The sequence below is a fragment of the Hippocampus bargibanti genome, linkage group LG01, assembly GCF_051943395.1.
Source record: "Hippocampus bargibanti isolate YZ-2025 linkage group LG01, ASM5194339v1, whole genome shotgun sequence".
NCBI lineage: Eukaryota > Metazoa > Chordata > Actinopteri > Syngnathiformes > Syngnathidae > Hippocampus > Hippocampus bargibanti.
Window position 1 is genome coordinate 12,018,229 of NC_142734.1, and position 23,808 is coordinate 12,042,036.

Consider the following 23,808-nt stretch of genomic DNA (forward strand, 5'->3'; position numbering starts at 1 on the left):
CAGGTTGACAGGTATGAATACACAATGTGTATTTAAAAAACATGCTGTAGCAGCTGACATGGTCATCATTATCAACGAATTAGATCTTTTTTAGAACTTCACAAGACATACACAATTCTTTCACCTCTTCTGCCTTTGTCTCCACCGGTGCAGTTTCAGTCTCGCTCTGCTGCATTATCAGACTATTCATAATCATCTTTTTTCTACTGCATGAATAGGGCAGCCAGGTCCATGATGTCAAACAGACCAGATGCGTTGGAGGTTTAGAACAGCCAATGGTAATGTTGCTTCTATGGACATGAAAGTAGCTTCAGAAGCTTAATTTGTAATGTTAGTGTCATTATTGGTTATGATAACACGGTCCAGAAATGTAGTTTATCTCGTAATGCTATATCTTGGGGCATTGTCCACTGTTGGGACTTCTGGAAGCAGCCCCTTGAAGGGGGGGTACTGTCATGATCTGGTTGGCGACCAACGGGTGGTGCTGTCGGCCCCGCCTGCACCTGCACAGCTGCTGGTCGTCCCGATGAGTGGCGGACTGCCACGTTCGGATTAGCGACCAACGGGTAGCGACGTCAGCCCTACCTGCAGCTTCGCAGGTGCTGGTCGTTTAAATCAGTGACACTTAAAAGGACTCCCGGCACGACCATCCGGTGTCGGTTCATTGTTTGTTGCATGCTTTGTCTGCAATCGCATGCATTGTATGCTGTGCATGTGTTTGTTTAACCTTGGCACGGGTCGACTTTTACACTTGGTTTTCTTTTGATACTTTTTTCTGTTCAGATCATTTTGATGTTTTACATTTTGTTCCTGCTGACCTTTATTTTAATCCAATTTGTCAACAACCTCCTGCTCCCTCCTACCTGCTTTATGGGATCCGCACCCGCCATCACCACCTTGCAAACCGTGACAGAATGAACCGACCAACCATCGGATACCGCAGGTACAACGGACCCGTCTCATTTCCACCCTGTGCCTGGCAATGCTACGTCCACGTTAGCCCACGCCTCGTCGAGTTTTAATTGCGTCACTCGACGAGCCGTAACGTCCACGTCAACGTCCGGCCAAGACCTCCTTCCAGGTGGCCGTCCAGGGTGACACTGGGTGTCTGGCAGTGCACGCCCACGTCCAGCCATGGTGTCGTCGTGCATGACGAATTCAGTCGCATCCACGGCGAGCCGTGCGACGTCCGCGTCAACGTCAGTCCGAGACCCCGTCAAGCCAAGTCCCGTTCCGATCAGGCCGCCACCCGTCATATCCTGGAGAGGCAGCGGTTGCCGTCTCCACCATTGTTCCCTGGCGAGTGGACCTTTTGGGAGACTGTTGGGACTTCTGGAAGCATCCCCTTGAAGAGGGGGTACTGTCATGATCTGGTTGGCGACCAACGGGTGGCGCTGTCGGCCCCGCCTGCACCTGCACAGGTGCTGGTTGTCCCGATCAGTGGCGGACTGCCACGTTCGGATTAGCGACCAATGGGTAGCGACGTCAGCCCTATCTGCAGCCTCTCAGGTGCTGGTCGTTTTAATCAGTGACACTTAAAAGGACTCCCGGCACGGCCATCCGGTGTCGGTTCATTGTTTGTTGCATGCTTTGTCTGCAATTGCATGCATTGTATGCTGTGCATGTGTTTGTTTAACCTTGGCGGACTTTAGATGTGAGTGGATCTATCCCTGGAGCCACTCTATTGGAGTCTTCTATATATACAACCCAGAGCCACTCTGTGGTCTTTGCCTTGCTCGCAATGCCTCTCTGGGGCACTCAGCCTCTCGTTGTTGTGCTTTTGCACCCATAACAACCCCAATCCATGGCCCACCTGCAAGATAAGAGGTAGGAGGACCCACTTTTCACTGTTTTTTTATCTGTCAAGTTGAATGTGCTTACCTTTTTTTGCAATTGTTCACACTTAGGCGAGGAAATGAGCCAGCCAAACTGATTAATGGAGGAATTGCTGCATGGTTGGAGTCACCTGTGTATTCCCAGTTGACCTGGCCAAGACACGCCTACAAAATCAATTGTACAGGAATATGTAAGAACCAACCTGTCATAAATACATATACTGTGCACGCACACACACACACACACACACACACACACACACACACACACACACACACACACACACACACACACACACACACACACACACACACACACACACACACACACACATTTTGGATTTTTCTACAAACATGTATATATCATTTTGTATGTTTTGTTATTTCTGTACTTTAATTAAGTGCAAAATGTCAAACTCCTCCAGCATTCATCTTTTTTATAAACAAAGGAAATATTTTCCAGAAGGCTTATTACAAATGCATTCTTTGAATAAAAATGTGTTTTGGGTTGTTTCTTCCTTTAAGTTTTACTATCTGTTAGAACTAGTTATATACCAGTGGCGGTCCGTGCATTTCACACCTTCAGTGAAGTCCTGCTTAGTCCGACTTGAACTAATATCCCTCGTAATACCATAATTTATGACACAACGGCTGGAGATATCATTTACAAGAGCACACGCACGCAGTACTGGGCGTGGCATCACCTTAATCGTCTACAACACAGGCTACTTTCCGGACCAATTACACATCAATAAATCTGCATCAGCAATTAGAACGTGTCACTATACGTGATACTGCAAACACTTAAAAATAAAAGGAAATTTAAAATCATTTGTCCACAAAGTTTTATTAAGTCCACCAAGAATATGCAATCTTTAACAAGATTTTACGCTAAATTACAAAATGTCAGCTTAATATAAGAAAAACTAGACGTTCACAAAACGAACTATTTGTTGAAAATAAAAGTAAACAAATCTTTTTCATTTGTTCTTGAGAATAGGCCTACATGCGACAGCGACACAATCACACAAGTCTCTGAGTACTTCCACTACAATCACACAGCCGCGCCAATGCACATTATTTACACACTGCAGAAGAGCAAGATTTTTTTTTTTTTTTGTATATTTGTCATTTCATTTATTTACCATTGATTTAATATGAATGAAATAACATTTCAAAAACATGTTAAAAGTGAAAAAATTAGTAAATAAAAATGTTTGCACTCACCAAAACGGTTGTCCTCCAAAACACTTATTTAAATACAAAATCCATTCTTCAAACCTCTAAAGATGGAGGGCACTGATTTGCTGTGGCGACCCCTTGAAGGGAAAAGCCGAAAGGAAAAGAAGAAGAATTCTCCTTTCTTTCCTCAAGAAGACTTCAATGACTTCGTTGTGCACTTTGTCTGTGAGTTTCAGTTCCAACAATAAATCCTTTTCTATCGACATGGAGGCCAGTGCTGAAAGCCGCGTCTGTCCAGTCGTGTTTCTGGCGTATGTTTTAATTCGCTTTAAGGCCGAGAATGACCGCTCAACACAAACCCTTTCCCCGCCTGGGACAGGTTAGCTAGTTCGGGGGTCGGCCGGCCTCCTCTCACAAGGTCTAACTTCTCCTGAAAGGTCCGTCTTGAGAATGGCCTTGCGAGTATATCTGCTACCAAATCTGAGTTGTCCTCTCCTTCAGCTATTGTGGGTTAAAAAAGCGAGTAGATATACTTGGTTTTTCTGCTAAAGTTTCCGGGTGTGATCTGTTGTCAGCTTGGTTGATTTGCATAGCGCTGCCTCCGCTGAGGGCTGAGGTAAAGTGAGTATCCAATCACAGCACGCGTATACGTCATGTTCAACGCGAGGCCCTCTAGCTGGCCTTACTGTGCCAACTCGTGATCTGATTGGCTATCACAACTGTATATCAACTACATGTGCCCGTTCATGTACAGCGCACAGACGCCCTCACTGTTGATTCTGAAGGCGTCGGTCAGATTTCATACAGCCTGGCGACACAAACTAGCTGAATTCTGATTGGATTAAAAACTCTGACCTAAAACTACAACACTGAAAGGAGCATAACCAAATGGATATAATATAACATCAAGAAAACAGTATGTAGAATAATTATACAGTAAAGTCTCGTTATATCGATATTCTCGGGAGTCCGAAAAAATATCGATATAACCGGACTATCGATATATCCGATCCTGCGCGCATGTAATTTTCTCCTTGCGTTCATAGAAATAGTATCGTAATAAGCGGTACTATCGATATAACCGATATCGATATAACGAGATTTTACTGTATATATATTTAGAAAAAATACTTTTGTAATGAAATTGACTTTTATTATAATTATGATAATGATGTCTGATTATGTTAGGCCAGCAGAGAAGGCCTTGCTGGCCCTGACGGCCCACCACTATTATATACACATCCTAAAAACATCCCATATTATTTCATTTCTACTTATTCTTATCAGTTAGTTAATCTATATGTATGTAGTTTAGTTATTTGTATATGTTAGTTGATATACAAGTACTTAGCTCAGTTAAAACCTTAAAACACAACATGTTTCAGTCTAATAATAAATATTCATGATTGTATCGAGCAGATGATAGGTCCTTTCCAAAGTGACATCACCCCTGTTGTCTATATCTGCTTGGGACGCGCTCTGCCAACCGCTCTTGCTCTTGTTCGTGCTTTTTTTGCTCTCCCCTCTCCCATCAAGAACATTCTCTAGCTACCTGATAAATAAATATTCTTTTTTTGTATATCACCTTGCTTCCTGCTGATTGAATATTTAGACTACACAAATGAAGAACTGAACCAGGAGAAAAGAACAAGATTTAACCAAACAGTATATAAGCAAAACTCCTCCTAATTATGGACAATAGAATCATGAAATATTTTACTCTATGTGTAAACAAAATATCTGATTTATGATTCTCAAATTTTTAATGCAATACTGAAATCAATTTGTTTTTTTCAAAGCGTTCCCTTTTTTTCTGACTGTACGATGTATGCATTGGTAATATGCCCCTCAGTGGTTAGGGTAATCTTTTCATCTCTGCTTTAATTTTCCAATCATGTCAGTTCAATGAAGCGTGAAATGAAAAAAAAAAAAACAACAACTGTAATCTAATCAACTCTCAGAGTATCACCAAAATTAATACATGTTTTTCTGCTAGGTTGGACTGCCTAGACTGTAAAGACGGTCACATTCGAGGGTTACTTTGGCATGTATAGAGGTAAACTTCATTTAATTGTTCATGCGTCTGATTGGTAAAAATAATCAACACATTTAAATCAATATAATTAGCACAATGAAAACATCCTTGATCTTGAGTTTTTGTGGACTACTATAGGAGCAATGTTTTCATCTAAATTTATCTACGGTATCCAACATTTTAGGCATTTGTCAAGTTAGATTGCAAATGTTATTGATTGACATGTCAGCAAATTCCAGGTTAGGGGTCAGGTCATGGCTCCACTTTGAATATTTACAGTGAAGTTTCAATTTGAAGACATTACAAAAACAAGAGATCACATATTAAACCAAAAAGGATATTTGCAGTAAAAATGTCGACACATTGAAACTGCCTCAGTTCATGCTAATGTGATATCAACGGAATATGTAACAGGGATGTGGTTGTTGACTTTTTCTCATGACTGTTTATCACAAAATATTTTCACTGACCTTTTCTTTGCAAATTACTTCATAAAATATGCGTTGTAGGCGTTGTGGTCAATCTCACCCTCGTGACTCTCGAAGGCCATTAAACTCACCGCCAACGACTTCTTTCGTCACCATCTCATCAAAGATGGGTGAGTTGTGAAACAGAGAAGGACTGGATCCCGCTTCACCAGCATCATTTCGATTTCAACTGTGTTGTCAGCGGCAAGCTGACGGTGTTTAAGGAGATGTTGGCTGGATGCTGTCCGGGAATGTGCCAGATGATTGTCACCACGCCAATGGAGATGCTCAAGATCCAACTCCAGGATGGATTACTTTTCACCCTACAATGCATTTTAGTGGCGATCAATTATATGCAGATTTCTACTAGTTGCCTTTGATCAAAGGAGGAAAGAGAAGAAACATGTATATTATCTGGTTTGATGATGTAACTGCTTCCACCAGCGGCACAGGAGCGGGTGATGCCCAGTGTGCTAACAACTGTCAAGATGTGCGGGATCAGTACTGTCCTTAGTCGTTCCTACAATGTAAGTCCTGCACCTCAGCTCCGGACACTATCAGCCACCCAAATCACCCGGGACCTGCTGAAGTCAAAAGGTGTCACTGGGTTGTACAGAGGACTTGGGGCCACATTAATGTGGTGAGACTGCTTTTTTTGGCTCACTTGAACCTGGCTTCCTTTCTTTGATACCCAACATGTTTGTCGCCTCTTATGGACATTCTCTTTTCAGTGTTCTATTTCCCTCTTTCTGCACACTTGCATCAATTTGGTCAGCATTCTACAGAAAACCCATCAGTGCCCTTCTATTGGTCCTTTGTTTCTGGATGCTTGGCTGGATCTGTTGCAGCCGTGGCTGTCAACCCTTGTGATAGTCAGTGTTTGTTATTCACAGAAACGTAGATGCACAACGAGGCAAAGTAAGCTTCATTGCATTCCTTGCCGTCTTGTTCAGTGGTTAAAACAAGACTGCAATCGCTGAAGAAGGGAACGAGTGAAGAAACTTACAACATAGTAGTCGACTGTGTCAGGTTTACCAAGTCATATATGTAACTTTAAGAAAGGAGCCGAATCCTGATTCAACCCACGCATTGTTATGCCAAAGTAAAATGAAACATATGTATTTTCTTTCATTGCAGAAAAATGATGAGGGAAGAGGGTCCTTCTGCTTTTCTCAAGGGTGCCAGTTGCCGGGCCCTTGTCATCGCTCCTCTCGTTGGCATCGCATAGGTCGTGTACTTTATAAGAGTTGGAGAAATGCTGTTTGGTTACACACCTTACAGCAGGGGTGTCCAAAGTCGGTCCTCGAGGGCCTCCGTCCTGCCTGTTTTCCAGCTCTCCCAGGAGCAACGCACCTGATTCAAATCATCAGGACCATTTTAATGCTGCTTCAGAGCTGGATGATGAGCTGATCATTTGAATCAGGTGTGTTGCTTGGAAAACAGGCAGGACAGCGGCCCTCGAGGACCGACTTTGGACACGACGGCCTTACAGCATCTCTTCTTCATAGACAGGTACCCAATTCCGTCACAAGACACACAAGGTGTCAGCACAAAGATTGATAAGCTGTGCCCAAATGCAAGCCTGATGACCTACTTTCCTTGTCAAGAGCCAACTCCATTGCAAAATTTGAAATGATACCATTGAATATATGTCTAGTAGATATATTTCATATGTTCACAAAAGTGGGGAAAAACATTGGAACCAACATTGAAAACTTGAACTGGCACTGTTAGCATCTCAAAAATCCTAACTTTTTTTTACCACAAAATAACTGGTTTCATTCATCTCAATCTTTATAATGATACGTGTAAATTCATTAAAAAAATCTGATTTACTTTTTACCGATGCACCGTGTGTGTTTTGTTTTCGACGAGTCAAAATATCAGATGTAACCTGTCACCAAAGAGCCTAGCACTGCCGCGGCAGTGGAAATGCTCATGCTGCACTGCTAGAGTAATTCTACCCAAGATGATCCTGGGGCTTCTATAACATCATTCACATAAATCGAGTGTTCAGCTGTCTTTCCTAATCTTATTAGTATTCATTCTGTCATACAGGAAATGTGTACTATTGTAGGAATTACAAACTTGTCTAGTACATTTTAACACGTGAAAGTCCTTTCAACTCATGACAAATGATACCAAGAAGGTTTCGTCAAACCGACGGGATGATGTTAAAATTGGACTCATCTTCATTTTTTGACTTTGTGGTGTCAATGTTTCGTCTAATATTTATAGGGCATTTTTCAACAATGAACAGATTTGGTTTAACCTTTAACCTGATAACATGGAAGGAACCCCAAACCCTGAAATGTTAAAAATTAAAAATGTCTGTTTGCAGACTGGCTTTGGCGAGACCTGAGGAGCAGAATGCCATGATCTGGGAACAATAGTAAAAATGCAGATCATACAAAAACAAAAAGTATCTCACAGTCATGGAATAAAGAGAATTTAGGAACCAATTTAAAAATTTCAACACTTTAATTAACTTCAAATGCCTACTGTGTTGACCTGAGAAGCCCAAAATGATCAACTACATCTTCATTTCCATGATCACATGACACATTACATTTGTCCGTATATCATATGTGAGTCTTGGAACATACGCCTGGGATCATCAATTCCTATCTCCTGTGTTGTTACTAAAATAATAAGTAACATTCAGGGACTTCCCACGCTGCTTTGATTACTTATAGAATCAAAAACAATTGAAAAACAAATTTTCCTCTTCCCAAGAGGCAAAGGAGACACAGTCGAGTGACACAACTAACACAAAGTTAAAATGAAAAAGTTGAATGACTCATATGTGCTACTAGTTAAAAACACGACTTGATGACATGCAGTTCAACGTCACAATCGTATGTACATATACGCTCTACTGTATATCCTGACAGCACATTGTCGCTAAAATTGTTCATCGCTGATAAAAGGCACATTGTAAAGGCAGATTTGTTTTGCCGACAAGTATGACCGAATCAGCCACAAAAGTGTACAGCTACTAAAAAACAAAACCAGTCGGATATTTACATAATGGAATGCAATGTAACAGAATAAGAACCAATCATGAAAATTTGTGAAAAGCACAGAGGAAGCAAATAGTCAAATTCTCTGATAGTCTTGGAGGAGGACATTTCTCAACCCTGGTGAAATGTATCATTTTAACAGGCTTCTGTTTTTGTTTAGCTTTGAAAAACACCGTCAAATGATTGAGAATTTTTGGACTTGCTCGACGGTCCAGATTAACAGAGAGATTGTAAGTGAGAAGGATGGCAATCATTTATTATTTATGGCACTGTGTTAAATCTCAGATCAAATGAGTTAATATCCTCACCATAAAATTGGTAGTTTGCTCTTTTTTAAAAATCAATCATAAATGTTTTAATTGTATTGCAGACCTAGTTTGTTTTCTGCATGAAAAAAGACAAAAAATTGATCAAACAACCATACAGGAGAAGATAAAAAAGACATAATGATTAACCAAAAGAACAATTCCTAAAATTAGCATCAAACATTGGATTCAATATGAAATAATCAAATCATGTGTCCCTCATGGCAAATTTGCTTACATTTAGCATAGTCATGTAGGAAAAGCCAAACTGGGAACAGGTGGCGGAGAAACTAGAGATGTGGAGATATGCCCTGGAAAGGAGAGGAATGAAGATCAGTCGCAGCAAGACGGAATATATGTGTGTGAATGAGAGGGATCCAAGTGCAAGAGTGATGCTACAGGGAGAAGAGATAAAGAAGGTGGAGGATTTTAAGTACTTGGGGTCAACTGTCCAGAACAATGGAGAGTGTGGAGAAGAGGTGAAGAAGCGTGTCCAGGCAGGCTGGAGCGGCTGGAGAAAAATGTCAGAAAAATGTCTGTCACAAAATGATGTGTGATAGAAGGGTTTCAGCTAGGATGAAAGGAAAAGTTTATAAAACCGTGGTCAGACCAGCCATGATGTTTGGACTGGAGACAGTGCCGCTCAAGAAAAGACAGGAAGCAGAGCTGGAGGTAGCAGAGCTGAAGATGTTGAGGTTTTCTTTGGGAGTGACCAGGTTGGATAGGATCAAGAATGAGTACATTAGAGGGACAACTCATATTAGAGGCTTTGGAGAGAAAGTCAGAGGCCAGACTGAGATGGTTTGGACATGTCCAGAGGAGAGAGAGTGACTATATCGGGAGATGGATGCTGAGCCTTGAACTGCCAAGCAGGAGACCGAGAGGAAGACCGAAGGGGAGGTTTATGGATGTGGTCAAGGAGGATATGAAGGTAGCTGGTGTGAGAGAAGAGGATGCACAAAACCGGGATAGATGGAAGACATTGATTCGCTGTGGCGACCTCTGAGGGGAAAAGCCGAAAGGAAAAGAAGAAGATGTAGGAAAAGCCAAGCTAGTCGCTAGCTGCAGCCATGTGCTTGAATCAATAACGATACAAAATAAGTATGTCCTGCCAAAATGTAAACCCATTGCTTCTCTTCCTGAGACCTTCGAGACGCTTAGGGGGAGTGGCTGTGAACCAAAGCCCCTGAACGTATGTGGTTTTAAATTTGTTTGCGGTTGTTGAATGACCGTGGGGGAATACAACCTGAAAGTTAAGAGGATTACGTGTGATAGGATGGGCCAAGACATATCATCCTGTTGGGTCGTTGTGAAATTAAGGACAGAGAATATAAAAGGGAGATCCCTTGGAAGCGGCTGGAATATGCTCCCAGTTTTGCTCTGCAGATGGCAGATGTGACATGAGGCTGGTCACTGCTGGGCTGATTCAGATGACCTCCCTACTGTTACGTACTGCACAGCACAGCACCATACTGAAGATCATTCCGATGATCTGTTTGAGAGAAAAAAAGAAAAATAAATCATCTCTTAAAAAAAACAGTCAAATGTGATGAGCTATGTGTGTTATTTGGCAACGGTTCTCAAAAGCCAACTCACCATGACCCCAGCGATGCCGATGCCAACGTAGCCAATGATGTAGAGTTTACTGTTAAAGAAATCCTTGATGGCTGTCTCACAGTCCTGCATAATGGCAATGATGAGACAATGACTGTGCATGTCAAGTGAAAAATATTTCCCTGTATAAAATTACTGATGCCCTGAGGGTTGAGTTGAACTTGTTCTTTTACCATTGTTGTAATCATCATTGAAATTATTTGAAATGTTGTGAAGCCTCAATAGCCCATCTAATTAAAGGTGGTTGATGAATAAATAAACCTAACAACAACAAATATGTTAGGTGTTTTTTGGGGGGGTAAGAAAAATAGAACCCCAAAAAAACATCTTCCAATCAATGTTGATATATTGTCTTCCGGCATGTATTGCTGCACCGTTTGTGTTCAACAAGCCCTTGGACCATATCCGAAGCAGTTGAGTAGAGTTCGCCACCACCAGGGGCTAGTATCTCAAAATTTCCCTCACTACCAGAGCAAAATTCAGTCGGATCTCAAGGCATCCACTGTATTTAAAATATAGATATTAAAATATTGTGTCTAATTATGTACAGTCCCTGCTCGTGTGTACAAAAATGGGTGTGTATTAGTTCCATGTTCTGACATCAAGAGAACAGAAGCTTACCTCTGTTGCCGGTTCTTGATCTGGACAGTTTTTCGCTAGCGTCCCACAACAGTTCAGCTAAAAAGTGTAAATCAAAATGTTTACACTCATTCCCTAAGTAGTCAGACGCAGGAGTATTTAATTCACATTTTTTTCACAAAATGTTACAATTTCTGGCACATTTAAATCAATAAAAGGAGCCAGGAACAATGACTTTGTTAAAGTAAACAATACTTTTGTAGTTTTCAGTATTTTTAAGAATGCCTTCACATTTGACATACGGTGAGACCTCAACTTACGAACGCCTTATAATACGAACTTTTCATCATACGAACGTCAAATTTATGAATATTAAGTCTCATAATAAGAACTATTTTCATATTACAAACTTCGGTGGAAGTGTGTATACATAAATACATAATCTTCTGCGGAAGAACACGAAAGCACACGACCTTCGGCCCTGGCGGAGTGATCTTCGGCAACCGAACAGCGCTCCAGCCGGCGCTCATTTCCACACCCCCTCTCATTGAATGCACACGTCCATCGCCTCCTTGAGGCTTTTTTTGCAGCAAAAAGGATGAGGAGTCTCCAAAGAAGCAAAGAGAAGCCACGCCAGAGGTTAAGTTACCAACAGTCCTTCTGTGACTCTCCTTCCATAAGCCATCAATGACCATCAAAAAGGTAAATACAGCTTTATTTTACAGCACAGTTTATTTCTTTAATTACAGTCCTCATGTAATGTGCCTCTCTTTCCAAACAGCAAGTCCCTTTGACCTTCGACCTCCAACGCCATTCCATCAAGTCATCAATGACCATCACAAATGTAAATAAAGTGACTTTATGATACAATGCAGTGTATTTCTTTAATTACAATACCATAGCACATTTATTATGCATAGGATAAGGTAGGTTGTGTGTAGTTTTAAGGCTTATTTAGTTGAAAAGTATATTTTATGGAAACCCGGGAACGGATTATTCCCATTTTAATGGTTTCCTATTCCTATTTTTTTTTTCGAGATACACACTTTTCACCTTACACACTCTGTCTGGGAACCAATTAAGTTCGTAAGTTGAGGTCTCACTGTATAGCAAGGCATCTCATAATAGCACAGCCACCTTATGTGCAGTTGCATGTATGCTAATATCTATATTTTCACTTTTATATTGCACTCTGGACTGTGTATAGTTGATTTTTCTTAAAAAATATGTTGTGCATGTAATACTTTGGTTTTCTTTGTAAACCTTCAGTCACCCCCCTCTTCATTTTTGCTCCTGTAGATTTCACATTTCTCCATTGTGGGAGAGATAAAGGTTTTCTGATTTTGTCTTAATTAAGTAATCTCAATTAATGTGATAAATTGACTCCTGTTGCTGCAATCTCTAAAATAACATCAGTCAGAAAAAGTGTGTCCAATTAACCATACTGTATTTCAAATGATATGTATGGATAGTGAGGAACAAGAAGTGTCATTTTTTTTTCCAACTTACTACTTTCTGGTATGAGATGATCAGTGTGCTGTTGTTATTTTCATTGTAGGTTGTGGCATAGAAATTTTCAACATCTTCGATGATCTAACAAGAAAGTGCTTTTCAGGATAGGTGCGTGTAATCCACAAAAAGTACAAGATAGCCAGGTTATGACATTTTCAGTGTACCTTGTCTTTGTTTAAGAATCCAAACACGCCGGCTGCCACCTCAGCCCCAAAGATAATCAATAGACAGGCAAAGAACTGGAAGAGATTCACATATACAAGCAATAAGTCAACATTGGTGCCGGTTGAGTCCAGCTTGAATTTTACATTTGCACTCACTGAACCTAGCAGACATTGAGATTCTCGAACGGCTCCACAGCAGCCAAAGAAACCCACCAGCATCACCAGACTGCCAGCTCCTATCAGTATATACACACCTGCAATAGGGAAAACTTATTTCTCTTGTTGTGTCTTGTTAGGCCTCATTTTGTGTTTCAGTTCTTCACTCTGAAATATGCTGTGTATGAATTACTTATGACGAATCAACAAAGCCTAACGTGTATTCTGTTTCTTCGTGTTCAAAATGGAAAATAACTGAACATTTTGTTTCATTCAGCGATGTCGATGTTTTACCAGCAGGGGGCAACATAAACATAAAACTGCCGTATCGTCAAGTCAACGTTCGCGGCGCTCTGAGATGAAGTTGTTCTCTGGTGCAATGGGATGTTGCTTGGCTACTCCCCGGAGGTCCCATGCATGTGATGACTTTACAGAAACAACCGAGTTTAATGTATTGTTGTTCTACTCAGAAGGGAGACTTCAGTTATTTTTGTGTGCACTTCCAACCCTGGAACGCACACAAGAGACTGCCTACGATAGAATTTCTTGAGTTAAGTTCCTGAAAAACTCATCTAATTTTATGAGATCGTCTTATTTTCTCGAGAACAGGGAACTGAATCTGGCCGCCCGTGGCCTGACCCCACCCTTTGTGTACCCTAGGTTAAAAAATAAAATAAAACAAAAAATAAATACATTTTTATTTATTCATTTACCCTTCAAAGAAGGTTTTTAGATATTGACATCACAAAAAGACATTTAAAAACACATCTAAATGGATTCTAATGAGCCACATAAAATTAATAGCTGCTTTTCCTAACATTTGTTGAAGTGCATACGAAGACAGATGATTGAAATGTAACAAGGGATCATTTTACATGTTTGGAAACTTGCGCCTCTGTCAAATACAGTAAAGCTTATATCGATAGTACTGCTTATTACGATACTGTTTTCATTTCACGGCAAATTTCTAATCTTTTATGATATAATTAGTTCTGGTTAGTACGATAGCCGGTTATTACTACAATGCCCTTTTCATCTCCCACCAGCCAATTTGGTCTGTTTATATCGATACAAAAGAAGCTTAAAGCTGAATCGATATTTGCTTAAGGATTTCAATACAGTACCACCATTAGCGAAATCTGTATATGTAACACCGTTGGTCACGGTGTAGCAGAGCTCACATCTTTCATTACTGCTGCAATAGCATCTGAAACATACTGTCGTCTTCTTATATACCATTGTTCAACACCAATTTCAACCAGGGGGAAACATAAGAATTGTGATATCGGAACAAAGTACGAAGGAGGCAATAGTGGCTGTGGAGGAGAATCCAACAAGAGGCAAATCCTCCATTGCGAAAGAGTTCGACATGCCGCAGAATACTTTATCAACGTAAGTAATGTAAACGTTACAGTTTTTGTTTTCCATACATGTATTTAATTGTGTTGTATTCGGATATATCTTTATCGCTTGCAATAATCAGTTTTTCATACATATATGTACATGCTGCCGTTCGTGGTTTTTCTCGTGTGTATAGAACAACGTGAGGATTTTGCATTGGTTGAATTTTAGAAAAGAAATAGTCATTAAAAAAGTGTAAAGACGTTTTTATTTAATGCATCAGTTTATTTTTCACTTCACTACAGTACAAAAGCATGCTAGATATGCAATCCATGAACTGAACTGGAGAAAATTACATGCCATGTCAAAGATCCTCCGTTTATTGCCCACTACTAATGCAGTTTGGCGCAGGATCGGATATATCGATAGTCCCAAGAATATCGACATAACGAGACTTTACTGTATACTCAGCAAGTTGTAATTTGACAGGTTTGGTGTGCGATGCCCCCCCCCCCCCCCACCCCTATACTTTCCAAGGGAAATAAATAATCCAGTTGGTGATCCAATTTTATGAAACGGCAAGCCATGGGAGAGCTTTGGACTCTAGTGTTATCCCCGTTTATATAATCAGTGAATGATCTGTTAAAGTAAAGACGAATGACACTTCTGAGAGTGGAGCTGGCTTGCACTTCAAACACCTTTCTTCATAAGCTTTAACAACTCTTGTTAGATCTACTTTAACAGCTCACCGTGCAGTTTGCTGATTTAAAACCAGTGTTTGCCGATAACAAAAATCACCCAGGTGCTGTCATGATCTAGACTGTGACTGTTAAAAATAGTTTGCCTCAGATGCTGCACTCACGAATTTATGAGCCAACAGCTCATAAATGAAGGTGAAGGTCTGAATGTCTCGAATATGATGCACATCATCCCCCCTCCCCCAAATTTTCCATTTTGCAGCATGTCATGTCATGTCATGTCATGTCATGTCATGTCATGTCATTCGACATTATTGTTTGACTCATCACTGTGGTTTAGTACAGCTCAAATGCTAAACCCAAGTCCATCTCTGTGTGCTAGTATTTCAGACGCTTGGGAAAAATACATATCATATAGATTTGGAAATGACATACATAACAACAGTGTTGAAGTTTAAAAAAATAAGTTCTACGGAAGATTAGTACGCATGCGGCTTTTGTGCGTGGTCACTAAGCGTTTGACAACAAGACGGTGGAATATTCCGAATTATGTCGTTCTTTAGCCAAGTGAAGTATGGAAATATGTCAGTGGCAATTTTAAGTCCCTTTCCAGACAGAGAATGAAAAGAGAGCCACGTAGCTCACTTTGTGATCAGTATTTAGGAAAAACTAAACGGTATGTAGTAACTTGCTTGCTCCATTTTCAGGATTGGCAAATGGAACAGAACAAAAAATAAATACATTTAAATACAAGTTTGATGTGTCATTTTGACATAGTTAGGGCATTAAAATGGGGCATACGCGACAAGTATGCCCAGATCTGAGCAGCCATTCATCAAATATTTTAGCATTGAATTGTGATTAAAAAAAGAGTTTAGGTGGTTTAATGTGACGCATTATAACATGCAGTAGTTTTGTTGATAGAAGAAGGCAATTCCATTTTATTCCCCATATGTAACATGCATCAGATTTTCAGTTTTTTTTTTAAATGCATATTGAGAAGAAAAATGAGCATGGTTAAGGTATGCATTGAAATTGTATGTCACCACTCTAATCATAACAAATGCTTATTTTGGCTTTTAGTTTCGCAAGACGTTACAGGTCAGTAACATACAAAACGCAACATATCAGGCCATATATTTCCTACCAATGAAGTATGTGTCTGGGGCCTTATCACCATTGAGCAAGGACACTGTTTCCGGGTCAAAACGTAGCCACAGTCCCACTGCCAGAACAAAGGATCCCATCAACTGTGGATAGACGCAGCAGAAAGATTAGGGTCACATCAAGCGCAATTGAACTCAAAACAAAATGCAATCAGTTGAGACGGACCATTACAACTCAAGTGTTTTGATTCTTATATCGTGATTGATTCTTTATTCCCTCAAAATGCATTGGCAAAGTACGAAAAAAAACAGCTGCAAACGATATAGTAATAAAATCAGCAAATAAATAAAGTGAAATACCACAATGGAAAAAAACATCTGCAGTTTTAATTTAGGTAATTGGGGAAGGATAACTTTGTTTCAACGCCAGTCTTAGAAAGAAAAGAAAGAGCGCATGTTTTCTGCCCAACAGAGAACTTGTTCTTTTGCTCTGCCTAATTGTGGTTTTCCATCAAAATAAAGAAGATGATGACAGGAAGTTTCCAGGCGGGCCCTTTGCACTTAGGCAGTCATATAGACAAGTCTAATTTTGGCTTGGGCAAAATTAAATGATGACCTAACAGCAGGATCGAGGATTTGTCAGATACATGGTCTGCGGTTGTGACCAACAGATTTCATTCCGAAGAGCGTTTACAGCACCATTTCTGGCTTTTCGGCTGGCTGTATGCAGCAGTGTGGCACCTTGAGCTAAAGCAGCCCCTCCTGTTTGTTTGGAAAAGTGGTTTCATGCTGCTCACATTTTCCTTCATTCGAGTATATTTTGAAGAAAAGCCTTCTCCACAAAGTGCGAAAGCTTTCTGGACAAGCCAGATGTCAAAGTGCTCCTATGAGATTGGCGACTCTATTAAGAGAGCCCCGGCAGTGCTGGCTGCTACTCCTGATACATCAATACAAACAGTCAGTAAAAGCTCATGCTCTTTGAGGATTATCCAGTCCCACATCTTTATGCGCACAGAGAACCAGATGAAGGATATTAACTCATTAACTGCCATTCCAGAATTTATTCGGGAATTGAAAATATGACGTAGAGCGCCATTCCTGAATTTGTTCGTTTTTTTTTTTTCTAGTGCTGATAATGCGCTGGCCATGGCCTCTGGCAATGTTTTTTCCATTGCACAGGGGGGCAGCATTTCCATTTTTCCATGTTAGCGCTTTGTTTCAGGTTCAGATGTTGTTGAAGCTCTATAAAAACCAATATGTGTGTATTGCTTTGTATTATGGGGAACTGACCTCATTTCAAGCTCATATAACGCTAGACCCATCTATTTAGGAATTAACACTTTTCTGATAAAAGAAGGGAGTGTAAGGTTTCAAAGTCATCAGATCAGAAAAGTACAAAGTATCAAAGAAAACCATGAGTAAAAATCTGGCAATATGAAACAAACCTGACAGGGTGAAGAAAACACATACAGTGACCCGACACAGAATGGTCGTGCCGGTAGTCCTTTTAACTGCCACTGATTGGAACGACCAACACCTGTGCAGCTGCAGGCGGGGCTGACAGTGGAACCCGTTGGTCGCCAACCAGAACGTGACATTTACGCTGCATTAAATGTTTATGTAGTCCTAAAACTCAATCTTGTGTGGGTCCTGGAATTTATGTGGCAATGACAAAAACTCTGGCACAATTTTGCAGATTTAGTCTGGCAGTGAATGACGCGTCTGCGTCATATATCACAAAAATTCTCTTAACATGCTGCTATTTTTTGTGTAGCTTCCACATCAAAGGTGTCCATACTCAGTCCTCGAGAGCCGTAATCCAGCCTGTTTTAAATGTTTCCCTCTTCAAACAGACCTGATTCAAATGATCCGATTCAGATTGGCCAATGCCCAAACACCCTTCCCCTCCCACGCCTCAAATCCAAATCTCTCCCCCCGCCCCGTGACTTTCCTCCATGTATATCCCGCCAACTCCGCCACTACCTTGTCCCACCCCCTCCCACCTCGTCTCCCCAGAGAACAAAGACCCACTGTCTTCGAGTGACTATAGGGTTTGGCCCACAAAAGGAGGGAAAGTGACAAACACAATGAATGAGATAATAAAACAGTGACAGGAGGGCGTTTGCTATCGGATGATCATCTTTTCTTCTCTGTCTGCACACACACGCACACACACACGCACACACACACACACACACACACACACACACACACACACACACACACACACACACACACACACACACACACTCACACACACACGCACGCACGCACGCACGCACGCACGCACACACACACACACACACACACACACACACGCACACACACACACACACACACACACACACACACAGACACACACACACACATGCACACACGACAGATACGGCCTTTAACTATCAGCATAAACAGATTTAATGTATATGAATTGTATATTCTGTAAGTTGATTTGAATTTGTTGAAGTTTAAATAGCTGTTTGATGGTGTTCAGGCAACTTTTAAAACCGTGCAATTAAATTGGGTTTTTGTGAGGGGAAATTTCCATTTGAGCATGTAGAACAGACACATGGATTTGGTCACGCTCATGGACAGTGTGTGGACTTATTTTGTGGCATTGACTGTAAATTAAAGCAAAATGAAATAGATGAATGAAAAATGAGAGTTGATTTTTGAATGAATGTGTCTCAGTTTGGGTGGGGTAGAGGGGGACCCCCACAAAGCAGGAAGGGAGGAGAAGAAGGGTGGGCTGAACAAAATATATAAAATATATATATTTCTAGGCATACTCTGGAAAAGGTAAATCTAGTACATATATGAAATAAATGTGCTGGGAAAATGCTGGGAGTCCTTTTAACTGCCACTGATTAAACAACCAACACTTGTGCAGCTGTAGACGGGGCCCTACAGTGCCACCCGTTGGCCACAAACTGAAACGTGACAGAGCATACAGATACAAAATACAATGATACAACTAAGTTTGACAGCACCCAGCAAATAACATACAAACAAAGTGATGACAAGTAAAATCCGTACAAGCCCCAAAAAGTTGAGCAATCTGATTGGTGAAGAACAGGTGAAGACAAAAATGAGGGGAAAAAGTAATCTAAAGAAAAAAACATAACAGAATGCTTGGAATAAAGGCATATTCAACTCATGGGCAGAGGGAAAAGCAATAGAGTGTTAATGTGAGGCGGGGCGGGGGTGGGGTGGTGGTGGTGGGGGGAATTCATCTGTGTAGGGCTCAAACCTTGATGCATTCTAGTCCAAATCTGTTCCAAAAAAGGTGCAGAACACAAGCCAAGTAAAGTAAGTATGGCCATCACAAATGTGGGCAAAAGGTGTTGATTTATTTATTTTTGCTCATTGCAAAGTGACTGTGGAACGTGAGTGGGTTTGACGCTAAAATACATGTGAGCTTTTCATATTGTAACAAACTAATGTTTAATTTTTTTAACAGCACAAGATGGTGTCATTTTGCTGTATTCTCTGCAGATATTTACTGTATATTTAGTGAACGACTAGCCAAGTCATTGCAGGGCTTCACACCAAGTCTTTAATACTCAGATCACAATGACCCCTAAACTGACATTTTCAGAGTGGAAGTAGAACATTTAGGGCTCCACACTATATTTAATTGAGTCAACAGGAATTAAAAGCGGAATTTAAATGTCAAAATAATCAAGAAGCTAACTGAAAGCAGGCATGTCAACATCATGTTTTATATTTTGTGATGATGAGAAAGAACATTCAAAGTGCATATTTCTATTTTGCAATGTTTGTCATGCGCTGTTTGGATTGTTTTGTGAAACTGTGACTAAAAAAGGATGTGTTGCTACTTTCCACTGTGAGCCTTTAAATGGAACACATGAAAACGCACATCATGATGACGGAATACGGAGAATCGAGAATCTCTGAATTGTGCTGCTCATGAGATGCACTGACCAACATAATATCGGTGGCGCTGTAACATCAACACACATGCCCACATGGCATTGTGTTATCCTCGCACTGATTTTCTACCATTATCTGGGTCAAGTTCATGCCGGCCAGCTCTCTTTTGCTCTGTGAGCGAATACAGGCACACCAACATCCCTCACAATCTCCCGATGACCTTTTTCACTCTGTGTCCCCTCACACTCATCTTCTTCACACATTCGTCTTCTGGCTGACATAATTTATGCGCCTTTTATCTGTACCAGACACACCCAGAGAGACAAGATTTTGAGACAAGATGAATTATTCTATGTGGGTTAGGGTACATCAAAGCAAATGGAGGGGGTCGTCAATGGTTTTGGGTCCTGTGCTGCTTATCCGGGCTGGAGCAGCAGGCTAAAGTGATGCTATTGTCCCAATGTCACAATGGATCCATTCACACTGAGACTCACCATGGTCGCTGGCTGGAAAATGTCCCTCTCACAGACATAAAGAAAAGAAAACCTTCCACTCTGAAAACATTGCTTGGATAAGACAGGGTGTGTGGAGTTGGGTCTATCCCCAACTCCCCACACACCTATCATGTCCACCTGACGCTGTCGAGTCTCATTCCAAACACTCAAGCAATTTGTGCCAAAAAATATACCCAAGCAGCTGGGAGATGATGCATGTCATGCCTATTAATCTCTACATTTTATTTTCACGAGGATATGTGACACCAATTGCAGATTTGGATTTCCTAACTGACCCAAAATCTCTCATTATTTATTCATTCTTCACTTTAGAAAAAACACAAATGGCCATTTTTTTCTTCTGTGGAAACTCTTCTGTGGATTTGAACTCTGAAGTTAAATAACAACAAAGCTCCTGTTGTCCCCCAGAGAACTACACTGAAGGGAAACCACACAGAGTGACTGCAAAATCAAGCACTTAGTCCCACCGCACACGAAGCGGCAGAGAGCTTGCATGTAAACAATCTCAACCACAAATCACAGCTGCACTTGCTGCACCTGCATGCACGCCCAGCTTGCGCCACTGCAACTTATGACGGGCACTTACCCAGAATATGAAGTTGAACATGAACAGAAGAAATTTCACACATTTCATCCCTCCTTCCACTTTCCCCATGTCACCTAGCTAATATTTTTATCCACAAAAAATCACAGAAGGGACGGGTGATGGAGTCAGTCCTGTTCAAGATGACATGTATAGTCCCTGTGAGTCAAAACACTTGTGCGTCGAGAAGCGCTGTCATAATAGCCCCTCTCTCTCTCTCTCTCTCTCTCTCTCTCTCTCTCTCCTCTCTCTCTCTCTCTCTCTCTCTCTCTCTCCTCTCTCTGAGTCTTCTCGTTCTCTCTTCTTTCTCTCTCTCTCTCTGTGTCTATTTTCTCTCTGTGTCTCTCTCCCTCTGTTTCTCTTTCGTTCTATTTCTTTCTCTCTCCCTCTCTTTCTCTCTGTGTCTCTCTCTCTCTCTCTCTCTCTCTCTCTCTCTCTCTCTCTCTCTCTCTCTCTCTCTCTCTCTCTCTCTCTCTCTCTCTCTCTCTCTCTCTCTCTCTCTCTCTCTCTCTCTCTCTGTCTATTTCTCCCTCTCTCGCTCTCATTCTCTCTCCCTCTGTGTGAGTCTTTCGTTCTATTTCTTTCTCTCTCCCTCTGTTTCTCTCTGTGTCTCTCTCTCTTTCTCTCTCTCACTCTCTCTTTCTCTTTCTCTCGCTCTCCCTCCCTCCCTTCCTCCGTCCCACCCTCCCTCCCTCCCTCCCTCCCTCCCTCCCTCCCTACCTCCCTCCCTCCATCCATCCCTCCCTCCCTCCCTCTCTGGTTCTGTCTCTCTCTCTCTGTCTCTCTTTCTCTCGCTCTCCCTTTCTTTCTATCTCTCGCCCCTTTCTGAATCTGTCTCTCACTGTCTGTCTCTCTCCCCTCTCTTTCTGTCTCTCCCTCTCTCCTTGTCTCACTCTCTTTATCTTTCTCTCTTTGTCTCACTCTCTCTGTCTCGCTCTCTCTCTCTCTCTCTTACGCTCTGTCTGTCTCACTCTCTGTCTTTCTATCATGTCTCTCTCTCACACACACGCACGCACACACACACACACACACACACACACACACACACACACACACACACACACACACACACACACACACACACACACACACACACACACACACACTTCTTTCCAGACCGCCCTCTTCTATTATAGAAGAGGGCGAGAGGGAGGGACTAATTGCAGGGGGGCTGCAATGTGGATTTGACAAATGTTCACAAAGGAGCATAGGAAAATGATGTTTTTTTTTAATCATTTCTCCAGTGCATGAAAATAGATTTGTTGCTACAGCTGCAATTATGGAAAGACATTTCATCTAATCTGATTGGGAGGGCAAAAAAAGATGTCACAGCTTCTCATACTTTTTAGACTGCCGGCATAAATTGGTATTTTCACGCATTTGGTTCAGCTGAGCTTTCTGCACAGAGCAATAAAAAACAGGAAGGCATTGGTTGTCTTGGCAACGGTGCCTCTATGTTTTCAGAAGCCATCTAGCGGCTCTCTGTTTGACTTAGGCCACACTTTTTTACTGGGTCCACAAATGCAGAAATCAGTGACGTGCAGTCAGTGGAGGCAGGGGAGGCAGTGCCTCACCTGTCATCATGGAAAGCTGTCATGGAAATATCAAATGAAAAAATAAATTAAACAGTTATATGTATTTAGTGATTTGTACTTTAAAGTTCTTGTCCATTTAACTTCACCGTTTTAGGATTTTTTTCTAAATCGCTGAATTTTCACATTTACCGTTCAAATACTAAGTAGAGAGAGCAGTGAGGCACCAGCCGGCTGATCCTCACTATGGATTGCGCAATCACTATGCTTACTGTGCTGGCTTGCTCTGCAGTGAGACCACATTGCTGTCCTTCTGCATATCGCTATTAAAGGGTTCAAACACGTTTAGTATATGAACTAAATTTCTATAATGTATATAATGTAGAGTCATTGTACATTATAAACACTGTACTCCAGTGTTTATTTTGTTTTATTTTTATCAAAACGCTGTGCGTAGGTGAGGCACACAGTTCTCCCGCCTCATGACAGGCAGGGGGCGCTTGTGATTCCAGAGATACTTCTTACTCCACGTCTGCAGAATAATAGAATTAGAGACAGAAAGCTACAGTAAACAGTTAGCAAGTAAAGTGCAACCCTGCAGTCATTTTTTCGTGTTGCTTGGCCTCACTTTCAGAATGCAGGATTACATATCTAAATTGAAAGAATTTTCTAAACTGGACTTTCAATCGAAGCAGGAGGTAATAATTAAAGGAAGACCAACACCGGAGCTAAAAGGTTTGCTTCAGACAACGGGACACAATCATCGCTCTTTTCAGGCGGACTGGTACACACGAAAAGGCTGGCTGTGTGGATGTCCAGCAAGAAACCGCCTTTTCTGCTTTTCCTGCCTTCTGTTCTCAATTTGTGACAATGTCTGGACTCAAATGGGATATTGTGACCTGAAAATTTTACAACGGAGCCTCATCAAAAATGAGCGAAGACTCAACATCAGCATCCACAATGCTAAGGTAAAGGAGAACCGGGAGATTTTAAAAGATCTCATCAATGCCACCTGCTTCCTTGCCAAACAACAGCTGGCATTTCGTGGAAATGATGAAAGGGCTCTGCTCATCGTGGCAACTATGTTGAACTATTACATGCTTTCGCTCAGAAAGATGACAGGCTAGCGAGTCATTTTGGGACATCCACTATATTTTCTAGCCTGTGAAACAGAATACAGAATGATTTAATTGAAGCAGTTGGTGATGTCATTAGAAATGACATTAAAAAGGAGATCGGTGCAGCCCCATTTGTTGCTGGAGAAGTAGAC

The 23,808-nt window shown here is 41.3% G+C and overlaps 1 protein-coding gene and 1 pseudogene across 2 annotated transcripts; one reads left to right on the top strand and one right to left on the bottom strand.

The window, feature by feature from the left end:
- The first annotated feature begins 1,804 nt into the window (after positions 1–1,804).
- LOC148903103 (mitochondrial glutamate carrier 1-like) lies at positions 1,805–7,898 on the top strand (annotated as a pseudogene).
- An 83-nt stretch (positions 7,899–7,981) lies between these two features.
- tspan2b (tetraspanin 2b) lies at positions 7,982–21,244 on the bottom strand. 2 transcript variants are annotated; one of them, XM_088996475.1, is made up of 8 exons: positions 21,010–21,244; positions 16,059–16,161; positions 12,873–12,970; positions 12,717–12,791; positions 12,550–12,633; positions 11,083–11,139; positions 10,444–10,527; positions 7,982–10,339 (listed from the first exon to the last, which is right to left on the bottom strand). In XM_088996475.1, exons 1-8 carry the CDS (start codon positions 21,076–21,078, stop codon positions 10,274–10,276), a joined length of 636 nt encoding a protein of 211 aa, XP_088852601.1. In that variant the 5' UTR covers positions 21,079–21,244; the 3' UTR covers positions 7,982–10,273. The 2 variants fall into 2 exon arrangements, with proteins under 2 accessions (XP_088852601.1, XP_088852592.1); XM_088996466.1 differs by having other exon boundaries at positions 12,717–12,970.
- Positions 21,245–23,808: the final 2,564 nt, after the last annotated feature.

Bases quoted from the DNA above. Each gene is read 5' to 3' on its own strand.
- tspan2b (XM_088996466.1), bottom strand. From the start codon at position 21,078: ATGGGGAAAGTGGAAGGAGGGATGAAATGTGTGAAATTTCTTCTGTTC. The intron at 11,140-12,549 runs GTAAGTTGGAAA...TACACTTTTTAG, and splicing joins TCATCTCATACCAGAAAGTA to CTGAACTGTTGTGGGACGCT. The intron at 10,528-11,082 runs GTAAGCTTCTGT...GCCATTATGCAG, and splicing joins ATCAAGAACCGGCAACAGAG to GACTGTGAGACAGCCATCAA.